General features: G+C 37.7%; 1 protein-coding gene across 2 annotated transcripts; it reads right to left on the bottom strand.

Annotated features, from left to right (window-relative positions):
* Window positions 1-1,897: 1,897 nt before the first annotated feature.
* On the bottom strand, window positions 1,898-22,999 carry LOC121858513. 2 transcript variants are annotated; one of them, XM_042354980.1, is made up of 5 exons: window positions 22,919-22,999; window positions 20,658-20,824; window positions 14,354-18,804; window positions 13,020-13,183; window positions 1,898-8,710 (listed from the first exon to the last, which is right to left on the bottom strand). In XM_042354980.1, the coding sequence occupies exons 3-5, from the start codon at window positions 18,636-18,638 to the stop codon at window positions 8,687-8,689; spliced, it is 4,473 nt and encodes a 1,490-aa protein (XP_042210914.1). In that variant the 5' UTR covers window positions 18,639-18,804; window positions 20,658-20,824; window positions 22,919-22,999; the 3' UTR covers window positions 1,898-8,686. The 2 variants fall into 2 exon arrangements, with proteins under 2 accessions (XP_042210914.1, XP_042210915.1); XM_042354981.1 differs by lacking the exon at window positions 1,898-8,710 and adding an exon at window positions 8,745-9,352.
* Between the last annotated feature and the right edge of the window lie 283 nt (window positions 23,000-23,282).

The following is a 23,282-nucleotide window of genomic DNA, read 5'->3' as shown; positions in this document are numbered from 1 at the left end:
TCTTAATTTATCAGTCCTCTCCATGTGTAATGGCTGAATGCCAACCAGGAGTACAGTACTTGTTAGTTATGTACAGTATACAGTACATATTGATAAGTAATGGTCTGCTGTACCGTACAGCATTGGCATACTTGCCTCTCAATATTGCGTCCTGGGTTCGATCCCAGATTGGATATAATGGTGCTGTCTAGTGAGACCCTATACTGTACGACATCTAACATGATAGGGTTTCTCCAGGGACAACAAGTTTTAATTTCATTTGTCCAACCTGGCCCTCCTACTCTACAGTATAACCACAAATATATCTACAATTACCCCCCCCCCCTCCTTCTGTCTGTTTTTCTCCTTCTCACTCACGTATATGGAATGGAACGAAACTACATTCACATCAGCATTGGCTACTCCAGTAGATGTAGTTTGGCTAACAAGTTGACTGATGCCCGGATGAACCACATTCTCTACAACACTACTATAGTACCGTCCAGATGGCAATAATTGTTACTTACACGGCTATACACTAATATAAACAAGGAAAACAGGTATTGTTTTTACCTACCTGTATCAGGTTCCAGTTAGGCATAACACCTGAAATCAAAGAGTTTAAACTGCATACCCTTTATGTGAGAGTCCAACACTTATGGGAGGAAACACATACAGTTGTAATCTAGAACTGGAAAAAGAGGCCAAACAACCCAATTGCATACACAAGAGTCAATCTAATATAACTAACAGATCTCCTGACTACACTACAGTACTTTCTCTTAAGGTCTTAAACAGAGCAGTCACAAAATACAGTTTCCTATAAATGTTCCTTAAAATCAATCCAGAGAGGTTTCCCCTAACTCTAGACTTGACCCCAGGAAATGAAACCATCAAAACACTGACTAGATCACTTACCGGGTACTTTAAGATCAGATGATGATAACCCTGGACACCTAGCAGATGATATCGCCTCTCACTACCAAGTTGAATCTAAATTGGATTGTAAACATACCTAAATTAGTTCTTGTACCATGAAAATGAAAACAGAACAATAAATTTCTATGACAAATTTACTAAATATCTATCTAACGCATAATTTCCTAAAGCATATTAACACTGAGAAATTGTAATCCCAACAAAACACCAAAATATACAGTACTTGAATAATTGTGACAACACATGTATCTGTAGAAATGCAGAGTGAACAGTGGGCCAGTCAACTCAAGTGTGTGGGGGTGGCTGGGAATAAATGGGGGTTGATGTTTGTAACCCCATTGTGGACAAGCTTGGATGAAGGTGTGAGGTGCACCCTAGCTGATACTGTACCATGTCATGTGCTTGGTTTCCTCTTTACCTTTTATGACATTTGCAGTAGGTGAGGACAGACTAGTTGTAGGATTAATCCCAGTCACTCATGCCACAGCTCTTAAGTCTAAACCAATATCCCGGTGATCAAATGACTTACAGAACTTTATCCTCTTCACCACTGATTGGTCTGTTAGCAGCTTGGGTGGTCAGTCACATCACTGTTACATATTGTTGGCAAGTACTGGCTCCAGAATATATCAGAACTTGTGCCACTGTTGGTCAAAACTGGTCTTAAATTTATTCACACTCAATACTGTCATAATGCTCTCTGACAGGTTAATACAAGAGCTGTCTGATGAAGGATGACTGGACATAGAGACAAACAACTCCTATCTACAATATCTTTAAATCTATTCCCTAACTTTCCATGTTCCATTTTAATTATTCAAGTAGATTTGTCTCAGTCAACTATTCAAATAAACCATGAACATCAAAGTGGGTTTCAGTTACACCAAGGAGCTACAACACCTTTTAATTTTTTCTGTTGTCGTATCTTAAACTATAACCTACGAGGCAGGTACTTAATAAAATAAATAAAAAAGGTACAGTTAAGGGTATCAATTTACTTATTGCCCATTTTGTAGCAAGTTTTCATTTCTAAATTTTATGATACTTGATACATAATATTGAATTACATATATGGTCTGAAATCACAACAAAATAATTATCTGAACTACAGTACTGTACTAGTATACATACTACACATTATTCCTTATACCCCTGTATGAGTGCATGCATTTACAAAATAAGTCCATATAACATGAGAAACACAATGCTTTATACCATTGCACATTATACTTAGAAGTGCATATACAGTACTGTATACTTCTATTTCCTACAAATGTTACAATCCAACTTTCAACTCCTTGAACACAAAAACATCCTGTCCTGAGCTAAAATTGGATACTGTTGTTATATTTCACACTCATGCTGGGTACTTTGGTTTCACACAGGGTGAGTCATAAGTCACATACCACTTTTTCCAATGGTTTATACCACAGGGGTCAGTCACCAACAGATGAAAATTACCATTGGACTTACATTTCACCCTGTATGCATAATATCCACCCAAGATACAAGTGGCTGAGGATTCACTTTGTATATTGAATTTGCAAGTTGATGATATTTAGCATAACTGGTGAACATCTGTACTTGTCTTAACCATTTCTTATTTTATACACTTGCTTCTTCTTCTTCTGAGGTCTCTCTAAAGGAACCTACTGGAAATAAACATCTGATGGGTCTGTCAAATATCCTTGAGTGAATTGCCTTAATGTTTACTAGTGTTGCATACCTGTACTGTCTACATACACCATATACAGTAGTGGCATTGTCTATATATAAACCAAGCCAATTGTAAACATGTATAACTGTTTGATGAATAAATTATTTTTATTATTATACTGCTTCATCTCACCCAAACAACTGTGGAAGATTAGTAAATATAATTGACTGGTTACTAATTTCAATCCTCATGTTTTCCCTCCTTTCTGAGTTTCTATGTACAGTAGTTTTCCTTACCTATGATCTCATCTTGTATCACACACTGTACTGTACTTGACCTGAAATGGCAGCTAAGGATTCCCCACTCCACCCCCATGTGTAAAAATTGAACACAAAAATCTTGAAACACCAACCACCATCCCTACAGCTATTGTCCACTGATGTAAGCCACTGTTCCTACAGCCACCGTCCCTACAGCCAACATCCACTAGGGATGACCACCGTCTCTACAGCCATGTACAATGTTGATAGCCAACGTCCACTGATGATGGCCACCATCCCTACAGCCAATGTCCAATGATGACCACTGTCCACTGATGATGGCCACTGTCCCTATAGCTAATGTCCACTGATGATGGCCACCATCCCCAGAGCCAATGTCCACTGATGATGGCCACCATCCCTAAAGCCAACATCCACTGATGTTAGTACTGTTTAAAAGCTAAGAAACAGAAACAGCCAGACTGAAAGAAAAAAAGATGACATAGGCTAAAGTCACTAACATGTTCTACGACCCAGAGAAAACCAAAGGGCTTGTAATCTTTCAGTGACTATGACAATACTGTTCCTCTTTCCTTCATATTCCCTTTTTCTTTCAGAACTCTGGAGGTTCAACTATAAGGGAAAAACTATCTAGTGTATCAGTCTGATCTAGCCAAGCTGTTGCAATTCTAAAAGTTAAATTGACGAGTAGAGTTCAACTCTGCTACACATCACACCATTCACTTGTCAAAGGCCATAAAACAATTTTAGGGTCGATTCTTCATTTCCACAGGACATAAAAAACAGATTTCAGGATCAAACCTGCATCACAAACATAAAATCTAAAGGTTAATACGGAGGTTCTAATATACAAATTATAAGGTTTATATAATAAAAAAAAAAAAAATCCTCATCAATCACAAGTACAATACAGTATACTGTACATGTACACACGCTCCACAAAGTATCTTCACGAGTTTGTGTTAGACAATATGACAACGGACGAAGGATTTTGACAACCCTAATGAGACAACAAGAGCCGAGGTGTTCATTTTGAAATTCATCAGACCCCTCCGAAAAGATACCTCCTGGAGCGAGTGTACCTTTCTCTACCACTAAATTATCATCATTCACCTACATATGAAATATGTATAATTATCAATAAAAAAAATTTATATTTTAACCACAGCATATAAAAACTTTCAGTCAATAATATTTAATTGGCATTTTGGAAGTGGAGTCATCATAATCACCATTTTAAGGGCATTTTTCACATTTGCCTGGGTCAGCCATTGTGAATTTGATGTATATTAAAATTCTTCCCATCCATAGTCCAATGATTGATTAAAGGTTATAGCTACAGATTACTACATCCCATTACAATAATCATATACTAGGTTTCCTTGAACTAAACTATTCACTAGTCTTCATTAAGATAAGGTTACTATTTTCTGCTATTAGTTGAGTTTGGTCAATACTCCTGGAAAGAATTAATATAAACATTGGTCACAAAAGTTCCACTACAGTGTAATGATGTATTGTGCTAAGGTTTAACAAATGCCTGGCCCTGTAAGCCACTGTACGGCCCTGTGAACCTTCGTACAACAGTGCCCGCCTCTGAGCTAAATAAAATTGTCTGTACATAGTATTAGTCAAATAAAATGTCAAAAAGGTGTCTGTAGTGAAGGGGTTAGTGGAGATAGTCTTATCAACCCCTTGTGTAGTGTTGCCTCTAAGCTGAATAAAATCGTCTGTATTAGTCACATATTAAAAGCGGAGACCCCGCAGTAAATGGGTTAACATTAGCTGCAATACAACTAATGCTTTACCAAGTACACACAGCCCCAAGTGAAGGAGGGGGACTGTCACCACTTTTAGTCCTCCTTATTCTTCCTCTTCTCTACAAACTGACTCTCAAGTTCTGATCTAACATAAGCTATAAGTAGTGAAAGCGAGAGCAAGGCAGCTTCTTGGAAATGTTGTGCCATGTGTACAAGGATCACCCTGACCTATGTTTCCCACCATTCATTCATTACCCAGCCACTGTGTACATCTCCACAAGATGTGTAATGTTAGAATGTGGAGAGGTTATATGTGTGGATTCATATTTGTACCCCTGTTCAGTGAACATATCCAACAAGAATGACAATTATCTTAAGGAGGATTAAGAGAATTGGGGGATATTGTTTTGTGCTTCTGGAAACATAACCCAATTTTCACACACACACACACACACATATATAATTCACCATCCACAATTACTCCACAGATTAGGCAGGAACTATAGTATTATAGTGAAATACTTTCATGAACATCAATGTATCTCAGAAACGACATTATTAAAAGCCATTAACCTTTGTCCTCTTTTGCTTTATCTGTGTTGTCATGGTAGTCATATCGTTCACAATTCACTTACACTGTACTTATTTTTCTAAGGGAGATGATAACAGCTATTTTCTTGTTACTTACATTTCCTCTTTTACACTCCACACTGACAAATGGAAACTGCCTTTCTTTTGTTCTAGATACACAACATAGGTATTATCTATAACAAAAAAAAAAAAAAAATCACTCTTATGTCAAATGTGTACTTTATGTAACAACCATACAGTAAATTATCCATAAATCACCATCTCAATAAACTGTACATTAAATGTTTTGTCCACCATAATGTTTACTTTACAGTACGGGGGACTGAATAATGACAGGTGTGGGCAAGTGAGTGAGTGTTCTCAATGGTCAAAATTAGTTGTCAGGTGATATTAACACAAACTAATTTCAAGTTTAAATTTTTAGCTGTTTTTGTATACCCACACTGTCTAGGTATGCTGGAAATTGTATACTGTACCTGCATGGTCCTTGTACACTATACACCTGCATTGTTTATATGCATGCTGAACCGACTGCAAACTAGTATCACAATTTTACCCAATAAAATATTTACATACAATACTGTCTACTGTGTCCATAGCTTAGTACTGTATACAATATGTATGGTGTACTAATAAGTATGCATGACAGCACTATAGCAATATACTGTATACAGTACCAAGTACAGTATATTTCATTGCAAGTGTATTAAAAGTGTATTAAATGTTCTTTCGCTATGCGAGCACAACACAAAATATATTTCATCTTGTCGAGTAATTCATCATGTACACACATTTACTTCTGTGTTCTGTATAGTACTCCGTTGTTGTTCTTTTAATTTTTCATTACAACTCGACTAGTGAACGTAGGAAAAAAAAATCTCGGATGTTCATCCCTACAAACCAACTCATGGAGACGTCAGAGTACAGTATTATTGAGCAAAGGGTTTTAATAATTCATAAAAGGTAATTCAACACTTGACTGTCAATAAATACACCCCATTAAAGACTTAGGAAGTACTGTATGTGTGTTTAAGCTGTTGTATCTAAAATATAGGTTACAGCTCAACCAACCTAAAGATACAGGTAATAACAAGAGGCAATGTGACTACCTACCATTGAAGCAAGTGCAAAAATCAACAAAATAAAATAGCTGAAGTCTGTACTTCACAGAAGCAAATTATACAAAAAATTATGATATTCTTGAAGACAAAGTATCCTTCATCTTCATTAAAAAATAACATACCAAACTTATAACATAAAATAAGTTTATGGCTAAGTGAATTAATTGCATAAAATCAGAATGTTTCTATAACAAAATATCTGGCTCAATGGATTCCTCAGTTCAAGAACCTTTGAATAACAGCTCTGACAGTATGTGCATCCTCTTATGTAAACAAACACTGTCTCTCCCAGTAACAATAAATAAATAAATACTTCACTAAGTTTTCAATATATCATTAAAACTACCATAAAAAAAAATTATAATTTTTTTCACACCAAAACCCAAGGAAGGGTAACTTGGTTTTTATATTGCTTTTGTGATCATTGTCGACATTCAGGAACAAATACAAGTATAACTTGTTCTACAGGCCACATTTAGTTGACTAACAATTATTATTAATCCCAGTATTGTCTGTCGTCATCCAAATAAAATTTTGTACCGAGGGGTTAATAAAAGAGTGCTGTATTGTCACAGTGTCGAAGTGTATGAACACCTCTGGGCCCAAGGTGTTCAACTGTACTGATTGTGTATATGTTCATTTGCTTTATGTTCATTTATACGATTTGCTCTTAGTGCCACATTGTTATCAGTCACTCAACAAACAAATGAGAAATATCAACAGACTTTTAATGCAGTGACACACAGACCACAGGTCTGTGGAAGTTAGCTGCAAGGATGGCGGCCATCATCTGTGGAGGTTTCGTGTTTCATTTTTACACATGTGAGGGGAGGGGGAGTGGTGAATCCAAAGCCACCAATTAATGTGGATGAAAAGCTGAGCTTGTCACTTGGCTGACAACCACTATATGTCTTCTGGGTATGTGTGATACAGTTCGTGTATGTAGTGTGTTACTGTGAGAGTAATATTGGAGATGCTTATAAAAAACTGAGAAAGAACCCCACTGGAAATAAGGCAATTTTATAACCATTTCCATGCTTGCATGGGTTAGCCAGTTACCTGATGGCAGCTTTCCATGCTGCACAGTCTCTCTGCCAGGTTCCTAACTCTAATATAATTTCTTACAACCTCTCCCCATGTAATTTTTGGCTTACTCCGGACTCTCCTCCCCTCCACATTTTAGCTCACTCTTTCTACAAGTCCAAACCATCTCAACCTGGCTCTACACAGGATTCACCAATACAGCACTCTCAATACTCAGTTGCTGTCTTAGCTCTGAACAGGGCCTCCTGTCTTTCAGTGACACATTACACATTCACCTCACAATTCTCATTTCAGCTCACTCAGGTCTACTTATGTCACTCTCTTTATCTGCCCATGTTTCATTGCCATACATCACACTTATCACAACATCCTCAGGCATTATTCCTTTCACACGGAGGAAAGGTCCTCTTGCCGTCAATAAAGGCGTTATCTATATGTATGTTGAACTGTGTACCTGCATGGTCTGTTTACTGTACACGCTGAACAAACTGTAGACTTGTACAGTAAGATGATTTTACCGAACAGATATCTGTCTATCATTTTCAACACATTTTGCCAGGAGAGCCACAAAAAGAGATTGGGTTAAAAACAAAGTTGTCTGCCCATGGCCAATATGGAATAACACATAACAGCTCAACTAATGACACCACTGAGAGTAATCCATCAAAATAGAATCTCTTATCCAAGAAACTCTTTTAATAATAGTAACAATAATTACTGAACACAAAGCTATGTTGACTTTTAACGAAGAAGATAATGAAGAGAGAGCGACAGTGAGAGTTAACATGTAAAGACAATGTTCAAATAAAAGTTATCAGTCTTAAAGAACTTACAGCTCAACACAAAATATATCACAACAAATGGATCATGTACATTAACAATTATAGCTACAGGAAGAATAGACCCCCAATACTGTACACTACCCAATCACTTAACTCTGAAGGAAACTACAACTTCCTCACGTGATATAACTTAAAAGAGACTCATCTAACATATCCTCCTTTTAATCATCTACAAACTAATATTACAAAAAAGTAAAAATAAAAGTGAGTACTGTAATATTAATCTCAATACATTAACAATGGTTCAAAATGTTATCTACGTACTGTGCTGTGCTGTAAAGGATTCTCACATTTCTCACTGGCTTACATACCTGGACAAACAACTACTCTGATCTGCAGGTTTGGTTTTTGTTTTTTTGTTTTTTTTGAGGGGTAATACTGATCAAATTAACTGATGGATATATTTTCTTAGTCTTCATCGGGACATTCCAAGATGTTCGAGTATAATAGCTCCAGGTAGTTCTTACAGGTGCTAGGAAACTTCAATCTGATGCAACTGCAAATTTAAAACATAAATCAATGTAAACATTTTACGTTTCAGTATAAGTTATAGACCTTATCTATCAACATGTGTTATTGACAACTTAATAATCTAATCTTTCAACATGAGTTACAGATAAATTAATAATAATCCTAGGCTTCAATATGGATTATAGACATGAATTCACAAGCCCAGCTTATTTCTTCTAAAGATTAACCACCACAATACTATCCTAACCTTATCTAACCCAATGCTAACCTAATCTTACCTGTCCTAACCTATGACCCACATAAACACAGCATAATTCACTGGCTGAATGCAAAAAGGGCCAATGTCTAAAAATGCCAATTTAGACTTGGGCCAAGAAACCTGGGTTATATGGGCCAAAATCTAAATTGAAATTTTTTTTACTTTGGCCCTTTTTGCACTCAGCCAGAGAATTATAGGTCTATCTATGCTATGAGGATGAGCTACATGAACAGTCACATAACCTGACTAACAGACAAGATAAATATACTTCCTCTATATCTGCTGGGTAATGTATATACAGTGGGGTATGCTATAACGAATCTAATTGGTTCTAGAACCTTGTTCGTTATAGCATTCGTTCGTTATAGGATTAATCCGTTCCAGGCCCCCAAATACAACCACTTAACACTGAAAATATAATATAAAATTGTAAAAATTGTAAAAAAGTGCATAAATATGCATCTAAACCCCTGAAATAAAGAATATCATTAATACTTATAATAAAAAAACAATAAATTAGTATAAAAAAAAAAAAAAGATGATAATAATAATAATGTTTGTTGTAGGAGTTTCGTTCGTTATAGCATTCTCAATTTTATAGGTAAAACCGTTCGTTATAGGAATATTCGTAGTAGAATCCATTCGTTATAGTATACCCCACTGTAATTATGAAATACTGTAGTTAGTTAGGATCTTAAAACAAGCCAACAGGTGTATAATTATAATTCTAACATTAAGCCATGCTGGTTATCCCCATTTCAGACATTACTGTACAGTATACAGTATACTTGAGAGGAAAGTTTTGGGTGAGGGAGGGACTACAGTAATATCCGCATTAGCTGGAATCTTCAGTGCCTGGAGGTTTCCGTTATCCAAAAAAATAAAATTTTAGCATTCCAAGAAAAATCTCTCCGTTCGGACATTTGAATAAATTTCAGAAAAAGTGCATCATGTGTCAACATGCTCAGAGTTCTCATGAGCTATGATTGGCTCATGTGACTGCATGGGATGCCTATGAATGGCTGATGTATCTCACAGCTTATCTCCTCAAACTCCAGCATCATGACATTCTTAGTTCATTGTCTGTTGCCATTGTACACGCTTGTTCACTCGCTCATTGGTGTTTTCGCATACAATCTGTGTTGTGCAGTACTGCATAATACTGTACCAGGATACAATTAGGCCAAGAATACTGTTAAAGCAATTTTAAGACATAAAAAGTGATCACAGTTATGTATACTATACTGTACATCCATTAAGTGTGAAAGTACCAAATACAGCAACTCCCCGACTTACGACCTACGACCACCCACACTTACGACCTGCCTCAGTCGGTACGACCACCCTCACATACAACCGCCGCAGTCGGTACCAAAATTTTTTTCAAATGACGCGTGTACTGTATTTTCTAGACCAAAATGTTTCCGTCCCATACCAGAGCATTGAGTGGCTTGGGTCGCCTCGTGGCTACAGCACCCACTTCTTAGAGCGCTTAGTTGGTGTTTGGCTGTTGTTGTATCTGCAACTAATAGCGCTGTGTACTGACATTATTTTCGCATCTAATTCACTTTAGAATGACTGGAAAGCGTAGAAGTGAGAGTGCTGGTGGTGCTCAGAAGAAAAGGAGACAGTCAATTACTTTTGAGATGAAAATGAAGATAATAATGCAGCATGAAAATGGAAAAACTGTAGCAACCATTTCACGCAACCTAGGCTTCTTGCACTCGACCATATCTACTATTTTGAAGGACAAGGAACGTATTTGTGAGCTAGTGAAAGGATCAGCACCGATAAAGGGAACTATAATAACGAAGAAAAGACAAGGTCCCATTCATGAGTTGGAAAAATTACTTGTGATATGGATGGAAGACCAGATACAAAAGCGTGTACCCTTAAGCCTTCTAACCCTACAGGCTAAGGCAAGAAGCCTTTTCGAAAGCCTGAAGGAGCAGGAAGGAGATGAGTGCAACCAAACCTTCAGAGCAAGTCATGGGTGGTTTAACAGATTTAAGAACTGCTACAGTTTACATAATGTAAAGGTGAGTGGAGAGGCAGCGAGTGCTGATGTTGGTGCTGCCGAAGCTTTTAAGGAGGAGCTAGATCGTGTCATCGTGGAGGGAAATTATTTGCCTGAGTAAATAATCAATGTGGATGAAACTGGATTACAGGTTGACAATCCTTTATCCGAAATCCTTGGGGCCAGAGGCATTTCGGTTTTCGGAATTTTTCGGTTATCAGAATGGTTAGGGTTATTTTTTTTTTTTTGTGTATTAGCCCACCCGGGCATAGATCACTGACCCACATTGGGGCCTGGGGATCTAAAATATAATAAAAATTATAATAATAATAATAATAATTCATAGGTCTAGGTCGTGTTTCTCACTTTTGATCTTTTTTTCATTCTTGTATTTCTTTACTGTATTATTATTTTATTATTACAGTATTATTGTTATTATTATTATTATTAATTTTATTATTATATTTTATTATTATTATTATTAATTCTATTATTATATTTTATTATTATTATTATTATTATTATTATTATTATTGTAATCATTATTATTTTATTTTGGTGTATAATTATTTAAAATTTTATTTACTATGAATAATTATTATTATTATAATTAATATTATTATTACATTTTTGCCCCCCAGGCCCCGATGTGGGTCAGTGATCTGTGCCTGGCTGGGCTAATAATCCCCGTATAAAAAATAAATAAAAAAATTCCCCACAAAAAACTTTCGGTTTTTAGAGCTTTTCGGTTTTCGGAATTTCGGATAAAGGATTGTCAACCTGTATTATGGAAGCGCATGCCTGAACAGACATACATCCACAGAGGCGAAAACAATGCCAGGATTCAAGGCATTCAAGGACTGAATTACGCTTCTGTTGGGGGGGAATGTAGCTGGTTTCAAGATAAAGCCCTTCATGATCTATCATTCAGAGAACCCAAGGGCTTTCAAACATGTCAGCAAGCACAAACTGCCAGTGTTTTATCGAAGTAACAAGAAAGCCTGGATGATCCTAGTACTGTTTGAGGATTGGTTCATGTATTGTTTCATTCCTCAAGCCAAGGAGTACTGTCTGCAACAAGGGATTGCATTAAGGATTTGGTTAATTTTGGATAATGCTCTGGGACACCCACCACACCTGGACGACATGCACCCTGATGTTAAGGTAGTCTACATTCCATCTAACACTACATTTCCGATTTACGACCTGGATTTGGGTCACTAACCCCGTCGTAAGTCGGGGAGTAGCTGTACATACAGTACATACTGTACTATAAATGGCAGAGTGGACAGTGTGTTTCTACTGCAGGCTAGTGTGTAGGTGTATGTACAGAACAGTATACAATGTGTACACTCCTTCCTTCATGGAGAGTGACAGTTAGTAACACCTGCTACAGGACAAAGGCAGGCCAGCCATCCTGTATCGTCATATCACTATTTGGCCTACCTGCCTACATCACAAGGTCAAAACAACAGCATCTGCTTGTGAGTACTGTAGTGTTTTAATAAATAAATACAGCTCTATGTCTGTCCGACTGCAGTTAAGCCTCTGTAGCAATAGTACTCCATGCCAAAGGATTAATCTAGACGTGGAAACATTCACATATGCCCGGAAAAACTTCCAAGATGTGCAAATTTTACCAGGGATAAGAGAATTTGTCCCAATCCCAGAAACGCTCAGCACCAATTGTTCCAGCTAACAGGGATATTACTGTACTGCACACTATAGGTAATGATTCATGGTTAAAGATACTGTACAGAGCAGAAAAATATTCTCTCCTATTCGTCCCCTATGCAATATATTACTGTATTTCTTCCACAGGGAATTAGCTACAGAAGTACAGTCACCCACTAAGTCCTGTTGCCTCTTCTGCCGCTCAACAAACCCTGAGATTCAGATCCATGAACCTGAAACAGTAGATACTGATGCAGTATTCTGTCCATAAAAGCTTCGGATTCACAAGACTGATTCTTGAGATTCATGGTTAAAAAGAGGCGACCGGATTTTTGTGACAGACTGTATCTCTCAAGAAGGAATGAAGTTTAAAGCACAACATACCAGTATTTCACGAGCACCATCAGGAACTAGATTTTTCTCGCACCAATCCTTGATGTAAATGGTGGTGGTCTGCATGTTGTCCACCTTCAGGTCTCCAATCCACACTCCCTGTACCTTCATTGTGCCTATGTGGCTCTCGCTAATATTGTAGAGAACCTTCTGACCTGAAATAATAAAACATCATAAGCCTTTGAAAGACATCTTTAAGTCTTAAAGACTATGAAAGACATCGTAAGACTCTGAAAGACATTGTATGACATTGAAAGACATCTTAAGACTTTGAAAGACATTGTATGACTTTGAAAGACATCATACTTCCACTAATGATGCCTGCTGCAGCTAACTTTAATTGATAATGACCACCTTTTAAAGAATAAAGAACTATACCACATAAAATACAGTGGCGACAAATAAACTGGGCTGATTTGCAACTGCAGCCACAGAGTAGCACTATCAACGCTCCTACAGTCGGGGTTATTGGGACTGGCGTCAAATTATCCACCCAAGCTACAGGTAAAACATTTTTTTTTATAAAGGGGATTAACCCACCTGGGCACAGGTCAATGACCCACATCAGGGCCTGGGGGCGAAGATATAATAATAATAATAATAATAATAATAATAATAAAATAAAATATAATAATAATAATAACAAAGAACCACAAATAAATGCAAAAAGAAAAAAAAATGATCATCAGTGAGAAACAATATATGTATGTTGTGTTGTCAAGTAAGAGAAACAATTGAGACCTGCAATTGTGTGTAAATGAGGCAGAAAGTCAGATCAGCAAACTGGGACTTCGTCACAATTTTGTGATGCCAATTAGCAGCAGGGTCTACCATTTAACAACACATTATGCTTCCAATATCTTCCCAGGCAGTAGTACCTCCCTGTTTGATAGCTGCCTACTATTTAATGTAAACTGATGAAAGATATTCAGAGTAATGGCCATCAATTATCGCACCCATTTAGAGTTTAATAACCTAAAAAAAATATTGTATATAGAACAAATTGGTTTTATTATACCTGACAAGCAACTCTTTTTAAGTTGTTTTCCTATCTTGGTACATTTCCACACATGCACCGTTTGTTGCTTGACGTTAAAACTTTTAAAATGGGCCGCCAGATAGTTTATGGACACCGTGTACACTCACTCCAAAAGGTATCTTTACGGAGAGGTCGGATGAATTTCAAAATGAATACCGCAACTCCTGTTGTTTCAGTTGGGTTGTCAAAATCCTTCGGTGGTTGTGTCATATTGTCTTACACAAAGCCGTAAAGCTATTCTTTGCAGCGAGTGAACAACGCAATAAACAATCACTGCACCACTTACCTTGAACAAGAACGTGCCACAGCTCAACGTTGCGGAGGCTCACGCCATACAGGTAACAGTGGTCGCGGGAGAAGTAATGCTGGCTTCTGTCCGCACCTTCAAGTCGGCCAACGTTTGAGTGGAGTTCTATTATGGAGCCTTTGAGGTGAGTCCTCGACAGTCCGTTCCACATCCCACCGACATCCTTAGGTTGACTTGGGGTACTAGAGCCGACAGAAGAAGTGTGTGTGGTAACGCTGGTTTTTTCATATGTTGAACTCTTGGGAACATGAGAAACGTATCCATTTTGAGGTCCTAAATACCCAGTCTTGTCTGCAACATGAGGACTTCTGTCTTTAGGCACAGCACCTGGTTGTGTGTGTGTGCCAGAAGCTTCCTCCAAGCTGCTTTCAGGTAGTCTATTGACATTTGGGGTACTCTTTGAGCAAATTCCTTGTTGTGGCACTGGAGATGAAAGTTCAGCTTGAGATTTGTCATCAAAGCTGGTTTTATTGACAGGGGTCACATAAACATTGCTCATATCAATGATGGCTGACTTCTGGGTCCCTGGTGGGGGAATGTGTGATGGTTTACTGCCTATCCACCCACAAGTTGCTAGCAGACTGATGGTGTAGTCACCGACTTCATAGTGACTTACCGGTACAACGTAAAAATTACAGGGCCGAGAACCTATGATTGCTAATTTGGTCCTTCTGGTCATTGGGCTTAAATCTATGTAGACATCCGAACGTGAAAATCCAATGTATACTTCTCCTTCGAGCTGAATGCTGTGCCACTGAGCGACTCCTCCGCCTTTGTGCTTCTGAATAATTTTTCCGGTTATATGTTTACCCCTGTACTTGTGGCTGGGCTCCTCACTATCCTCTTCCAGCCTGTCCTGGGTTTCTCCATCATCGCCTTCCCCTCGTGGCAACTGTGTGTCAGTCAGAGATATTTTTGCCAGTTTTCTATCGACCTCTTCCACAAGTGATGCAGTTTTTAACCTAAGTTCCAATCGCACTGGCGTCAAGTTTGGTCCTACTAATATATATTGTGGTTTCTTGCCAATCCATACCATAGAGGCAATGTAAGTGATCTTGTAGCCATCTAGTTGACTCACATGGGGAGTATAAGCATAAAGAGTGCACTGCAGTAAATGGTCAAACGAGTGTAACGATACACCAGTTTCCATGGCCAGACTATCAATCCACATCAATGTGTTCTGAAAAACTACATACGTTTTCTCACGAGTGTTTTCAGTGACACAGTCAACAATACCAACATTACCTTTTACATAAACTATCCAGCCACACATTATCTTGCCTTCTGAACCAGATTCTGTTCCTTCAACTATCACGTTTCCTTTTATCACCTCTTTCTGTACATTAATAGGCAAGACGTCAAAAGGCAAATCCTGAGATCGAGCAAATATTATCTGAGATAACTCTCTTCCAATTTTGTGTTGGTCAGCATAGAGCCAAATTGCTATTGCACAGTATCTCACAGTCCTTCCTAAAATCTCCATTGGTGCTACAGAATACCCAAGCACACACCACTTGGACACAGTTAAAATGTTGCGATAGTTCTGAAGATCACTACCACGGTGGATCTTGACTCCATTCAAGAAAACTGCCTTATTCCAAAATGCAACAGCAACTTCACCATGAGGAGTTTCACAGCCAATCAACCCACTTGATGCAGAGAGACGAATTAATCTGCCATAGAAATAACTGAACACAACCTCAGGGTAGAGAGACTTCTTCAAGTTTCTAGTGTCATTGAGTAACCTTTGTTGGTGTGCACTCTCGAGACTCTTTAAGTTGGGTGGTTCTCGTCCAATCCAGGCACAAACAGCCTCACAAACAACATGACAATTAAACAGTACCTTTGGTTCCTTCAGAGGTACTACCCAAGCTCTCACAGCTATCTTCTTCTTATTAAAGAATTCTGAAAGAGATGTGTGTGTTTTTTCAAACCTCTCACCATCTACATAAAGGTTTTTAATGGTAAAAGCAACAATACTGTTAAAGCAAATCATGAGTCCTTGTTGGTCATTAGTCACTAGTACACTTCCTGCAATGATTCCCTCAACAGCATGAAGCTCATTATACAGCCGCTCATTCTTGTCCTTATCATCTACCTCGGCTGAGGGTTTCTTCTTCCATTTTTTCAACTTTGCATATTCTTCCATATCCATGTGTCCCCCATTCATGCCATGACATTCATTCTCATCTGGAGAATTCATTCCATCATTCATACTGGGTGAGACTGCTTTTGGTGGAGACTCTGAAAGCAGAGGCTTTTTACCTATCCATACCATAGTTGCTCCCATTGCTACCAGAAGACCCTGGAAAAACTTAGGAGCTATTGGTCTGGCATCAATGTTATACTGACGACATCGATCGATAGAACTCAGCTTCACGTGGTCGGGAACTAATTCTCCATCCACGTACAGGACTGACTTCTCAAAATACACATTGGCCGAGTCCGCCTGGTTACTTCTACTCTGTAAGATGCCACAGTTCTCAGACACCCATGTTATCCATCCAGACATGTGATTATCAGACTCATCATTCACGGGTGAAAGATCTCTAGCGTGTCTATCAATGTCACCCTCAGGACTGGGGTTAATGGTATCGGCAATAATTTGGAAAAGTTTCATCATTATAAAAGGCTGATACTGATATTGCCAAAGAGCAATTGCTTGGTACTGAAGGGTGCCTGTGGGCAGAGGATGGGCCAATACAGACCATGTAAAAGATTCTAGGATTTGTAACTTATCAAGAAGGCGACAACTGGAGTGGAACTTGTATCCGTACATGTACAAAGATCTCCTCTTAAAGAAAATTTTGACTGTATGTGTAGATGAGACTTTGCTCTTTAGAACACCCGAAGCAAATGATAAACTTGTAATATTTCCCATAAAATGGGTAAATATTTTGGTTTTGTCAGATTCCTCAGTTTCTACCAACTTCCCAGCCAATATCCCATTTTCATAAAGTTTCTTGATGTTCTCCAAGTCCCTCGGTGCATTTCCGTACCACGCACAAACTGCCCGCCACACAACTTTAATGTGAAATATTATTTTTGGTTTTTCAAGAGGCACTACCCAGGCAGACAGGGGAATTTTTCTACACTTAAAGAAATCCGAGAGAGACATGTGGCTTCTAAATAATTCACCATTAATGTAAAAATTTTCTTTAGTGAAGGCAATGACATCGACAAAGCTTGTCATTAGTCCCTGTTGGTGGTTGGCCAGTAACAAACATCCTTTCATCAGACCCTCTTCCTGCTCCACTGGTACAAACGATGGGTCTAGGTCAGTCTGTGAACCGCCAGTTTCCTCATCATCCTCAGTTACTGTGGAGGGCTTCCCTCTCACACTTACTATGGAGTGCTTCTCTCTCTCACTTACTCGGGAGGGCATCTCTCTCTCACTTAATATGAAGGGCTTCTCTCTCTCTATTACATAATCCTTTGTATCTTTACTTGGAAAAGGAAATCCATGCAACTGCTCATACCTCACCCAAGGGACTTGTCCAACATTGTCCCACTGGTTCATGTGAATTAATTGGAACCTTCCCACTTGGGATTTCACTATTTCTGGCAAATCACCTGGCCATGCAAATTTTGCCACCCACATGTCCGCTGTGTAGTGTTGTTTGGGCCAGGTTGGCAAGTGAGGCTCTGGGCCTATAACCTTGGAACTGGAACCTGCGAGAACTTTCAGTTTAATTATGTATGCATGAATTAAAGTATCAAATGACTGACTAAACTTATTTGCCATCTTTTTGGTGAACCTTTGCCCGTTTACATAAAAGTCATCAAAATTAACCATCACGTTATTTCTGTGGTCGCCAAACAATATTTTTTCTTGAAAACATTTAAGGACCTTTCCTGTATAGTAACTTATAGGCATGAACACAATTTCATTCTTATGTTTAATCTCAACAAACTCGGGTGTGGGTCCCATCCAGGCACACTTAGCTTCCCAGAGACCCTTCCCCGAGAGCTTGTATGGCCAAGATGGAGGAACCTCACTTGGATACTCATCGACGTAAGAGTGGAATTCTGGTGCTTCATCCCATTCATTTTCCAGAACTAATTTTTCAAGACGAGCTATATCCTCTGCTGTTACATTTATTCCGTGGATATACAAGTTTCTGACGTTAACTACAGCAACATTCCTTTGGTCAGAGAAAAAGATCAGGTCTTTCCAAAACGCTCTCACTCTTCCTGTGTAATAATATAAGTTCTTCACCTTCGGGGAAGGCGTCAGGAATGGAGGTTTTACGGTCGACGACATTTTTCATTCAATAATTTATATGGATTACTCGTGAACCGAAATGTCTTATTTTTACCTTGACTACTGCAATGCATAATGTTTAATAATAGCCATTTTCAGAGAACCTTCATCACTTGCTTCCTCGTGTACCGACAGGTGACAACCATTTCACTTCAACACCACAGCCCTGAAAAAACAAACAAAAATATATCAGGTAACCACCCATTGCCGGCTCAAGCACAGTTAAACCCGGAAAAGGTAATTGTAACCCAACCGCCTGTGTTTCTTACTACAATGACAATAGAACAAGATATTTTTGTTGCCTAAATGTGTTGAATAAAACCATTGGCAGTCAATGAAATATAATATTAACAGCAGCATCCTCAAAGTAAAGGGGTCAAAGGCTAGTCAAGAACAACTGTCTCCCAACATTGAATGGCTCGGTCTTGAATAAATTTTTAACACAGATGAGACCGGTGTCTTTTTGGAGGTGTTTGCCCCATAATACTCTTGCTGCCACAAAGAACAAAACAATGTGTGGTGTCAGACAGTCTAGGTAAAGGTTTACTGTTCTAACACCCGAGATGCTGCTGGCACACATAGATGTAAACCACGCTACTGTACATGTGATAGGAGAGAGTACTATGCCATGTGCTCTACAAGGCTTTATAACACTAATTCACAGACTTGCAGTGATGTAAATGATGTAAAATTTACTGGTTATCCTGAGCAAGTGTTCTAGAGCACACTAATAAATAAATAAATAAATAAATAAATAAATAAATAAATATATATATATATATATATATATATATATATATATATATATATATATATATATATATATATATATATATATATATATATATATATACAATTAATTATTTGTTGCATTAAAAACATCCAAAAAAGGATGACAAGGATTTGTAACTTTTTTTTATTATTAGTTTGGCAGTTGATAATTATCCAGTCACGGACCTTTATTTAATTCACTATTTGTATGGCATTCATTCTGACGGGCCTAGGGTGATGTCATTATGCATCCTAATTTACAGAATTTGGTCACTTAAAGGCACAGGGGTCATGGATGACAAATGCTTTACATATAGGTGAAGTTTATAAATGCGTTGAAGAAGTTAAGTGCATTATGGAAATGTATTTAATGAACATAAAATTATGCCTTTACTTGTTTACATTCATTGTGTCTGGCATGGTCCCAAAGTACAGTACTGTATACCAGATATATGCTGCTAAAATGCCGGTATATATATAAATAATCATTCATGAAGTGAACCAAACTACAATAATCTACCTATCTTAAGATACTAGCATTATCTTCCTTCTATTTTGTAAAGGAAGACTAGATAATGTAAAAGTTGCATTATCAGGCTGTTATTGTTGTAATGTAGAATGTTCAAGTTGGGTCACTACAGACCAGTAGGTTCATGATATGATCTTTGAATGCAGGGGAGGAAGATTATGTGGAATTCATATAATAATGCATAGGTGGACCTCAAATTTAAATAGGTTAAGTTGGGTTAGTTAAGTTATATTTTAAGAATAAACTAAATTATGCATCAAAGCGCGAGATTTTATGCATGTTAAAGACGAGATTACCTCGGCTTTGTTAAGTCAGGAGTCGCTTCAAGAAAGGTTGTCCCAGACTAACAGAAAAACTCAACAAGGACCCAGTAAATGAGCTGTACTTCGTCTGCTAGAAATATTGGAATGACACAATCCAAACAAATGCCAGACAAATAACAAGTAAAGAGCCATGACCAGACAGGTAACCACTGCCCATTAATAATGTGATACACACAAACACTTACAGTGCCATCCTTTCCATACACACAGGCGGTAATTATTAACGAGATAACCGCCGCCAGATTTTTCATAGAAATAAATTTTTTAAACGCCACAATTTCAGTGTGTTTTATAGTGGACACTGCCGAGTTTGTGCAAATTTGTTAAAAAGTGGTTATTTGTAATTTCAACCTAACCTAACCTTAAATTATTTTAACCTGCCATGGTCAAACTTACTGTTACTTAGACTGGGCAGAAGAGGTGTGTTTTTCTTATTAATTAGTTTTTTATTGCACTGGAACCAATTCCTCTCTGGTCCAAAAACACAGGGATTCCCGTAGTCTCTTGTGGAGGGAAGGATGCCGTGGTTTTTTAAAAACTGGAGGGCGAGATCGTCTTTCCCGCTGAAATCACAAATAATGGTGAAATCAATGTTTTGGTCATCCTCCCATTAGGAAGTTGAAATTATCTGTTCAAAACACATCAAAAACCACCGGAAAACAATTTCAACCTAACCTAATCTAACCTGCTGGATGACCGAAATGATAATACCCAAATAATATCCATATAACATGTAATTACTACATTGAATCGGGGGGTGCTTGAGGACATCCATGCTGTTTATCCCGAATTTGCTAGCCCACACAGATTAGTCTACAATTAGAATATGATGTACAATGTATGTGAACCACTGACCTATATATACTGCTAATGAATATGTTGTATTTCTTTGTGTATGAACCTCTGTCCTGCATGGCAGTGAGAAGTGATACCACCCTCAGTGTCAAGACCTGACTATATTACTCAGAAAAGTCAAACTGTACTACAAGCTTTGTCAATAAATCTGTTACACTAACATATAACACCAGCGACACCCTTCACATGCCATGGTGAAATTGAATCTGGCACAGAAGAGCGCAGAGGAATGTTTTGAAATACGTCAAGATGATTGGATGTTTACACCCAGTATGCGGCATCACCGCCGACAAAGTAACATGCACCTAGACACCTGATTATCTACCAAATGAAGCATTTGCACAAAAAATGATTATAATAACAGAACTCACTGATGAAATATAGTAAGAAAATAAACATCAAAAGAAATTAACCACTTCTAGGTTATATTAGGTAGGTTAGGTTAAGACTGGGTGTTAACATTTCAGTTCATATGGAATGGTCACTGGTTCAAATACAAGCATGGCATCTCCGGGTGGATTATGGGCACGGAGAACCATTATTAACGGGAAAAAATTAGGAAAAATACAAAACATGAAAAGTGCAATTCCTCCACCTGATTTGGTTTGTTCTTGAGGTAAGAAATAAGTTTATTTTTATAGAGATTTTTTATTAGTTAATTAACCTGGACTTGTGTCTATTATTATTACCATAAATATTTTAGAGAAAACCCCCAGAAAGTATTAAAAACAAGGGTAACAGTGGATTTTGTTATTGATATTGTATTGAATTTACTTGGAAAGAGTCATGTAAGCCATGGACTCCAACACCTCCAGTGCTTCAGTGAGGTAACATAACCATTAATGACTTGAGCCAGAATGAACCGGTTTATTCCTACATGCACCAAACATAATTCAATGATGGCTTTTGTCTGTTAGCCAAGAACATGGAGACCACAGCCTACTGTTGTCTCCTAACTTGAATTATATTATCACCAAAATTCTAAAACCAGGTTTATGAACTTCCAAGTACAACCAAGAGAACTGCAGCACAATGGAGCTCCGTCCTTAATGTTTACCAAAAATAGTGTTAAGGGTACAATTGTAAACTTCAAATTTATAGCAACAAAGAAACCATCTAGAATTATTAAGACATGTTATTACACCCAAGTTCACCCACTGTCTATACTCAGCCAATATGACCATATTACTGGAATTTTTTTTTATTGCTCACTGATTATTTATAACAAGAACAAAATATAACTACTTAAAGGACACCAAGTTAATAATATGTTTTAAGTCTGGTTGAGTTCGTTACCATACGTTTTAATTCACCATTTTGTTCACAGGAACTAGACACCGCCCTTAAGTTTTTCTTAAAATAGGTGCTCTGTTTATTTCATGTTATATTTTGTTCTTGATTTAGTTATTGTTTTCCTTTACTGTGTTTGTTCATTGCTCGTGCACGTCTTACCTCAACCTTGATCTGGGAGGTTCCAGTAATGAACATCCCCCCTATGCTTACAATATACTCAAAAGGAAATCATAATATTTCGAGCGTTAAACACGTATCCATTTTAACCATAGTGAGATAAAACTAACACGCATACATATAAACAGACATACACCCAGTGTTTTAAGCTAATACAAGTTGAGTGTTCCTCTGTGGTCCTACTGGTCACCCGCCATGTGTAGGGTACCACCGTTAAAATTTCCCTCTTAACATTTTACTATGAACTAGCAAACTAACAGACTACACACCTCTGTCAACGAATTCTATTGCTGTCAATCAGTGTAATATATTAAGTAGAAACCCCTAAATACCTGAGAATGGCAGGACACGGTTAATATTGTAGGAACTGTCTAAGGTAAACCACACACTACTGGCCTGGACGTGTGAATAGACTACAGTGAGATCGTACCTGCGGTGGTGCCACGTCTTTCTTCTTCTCACTCCCTCTGGGCTCTCATCTCACATACACGCTAGTTAATTCTTCTTTATTACACTTTCTGACCATTATTTTTCCATTCTAGGTATATTTCACAAAGGTTGGGGGATGTGAAACAACAAAATATTCTTGTGGGAGAAATTTTTATAGATATTAGTTTTATTGTACATCAAAAATAAAATTTCTACTTCAAGTTAATCATAATATGCACACTCAACCATACACACACAGCTACTGTT

The sequence above is a fragment of the Homarus americanus genome, unplaced genomic scaffold (assembly GCF_018991925.1).
Source record: "Homarus americanus isolate GMGI-L3 unplaced genomic scaffold, GMGI_Hamer_2.0 scaffold47293, whole genome shotgun sequence".
In the NCBI taxonomy this organism is placed as follows: domain Eukaryota; kingdom Metazoa; phylum Arthropoda; class Malacostraca; order Decapoda; family Nephropidae; genus Homarus; species Homarus americanus.
Note: the sequence above shows the minus strand (reverse complement) of the source record. Positions and strands in the feature narration are given on the sequence as shown.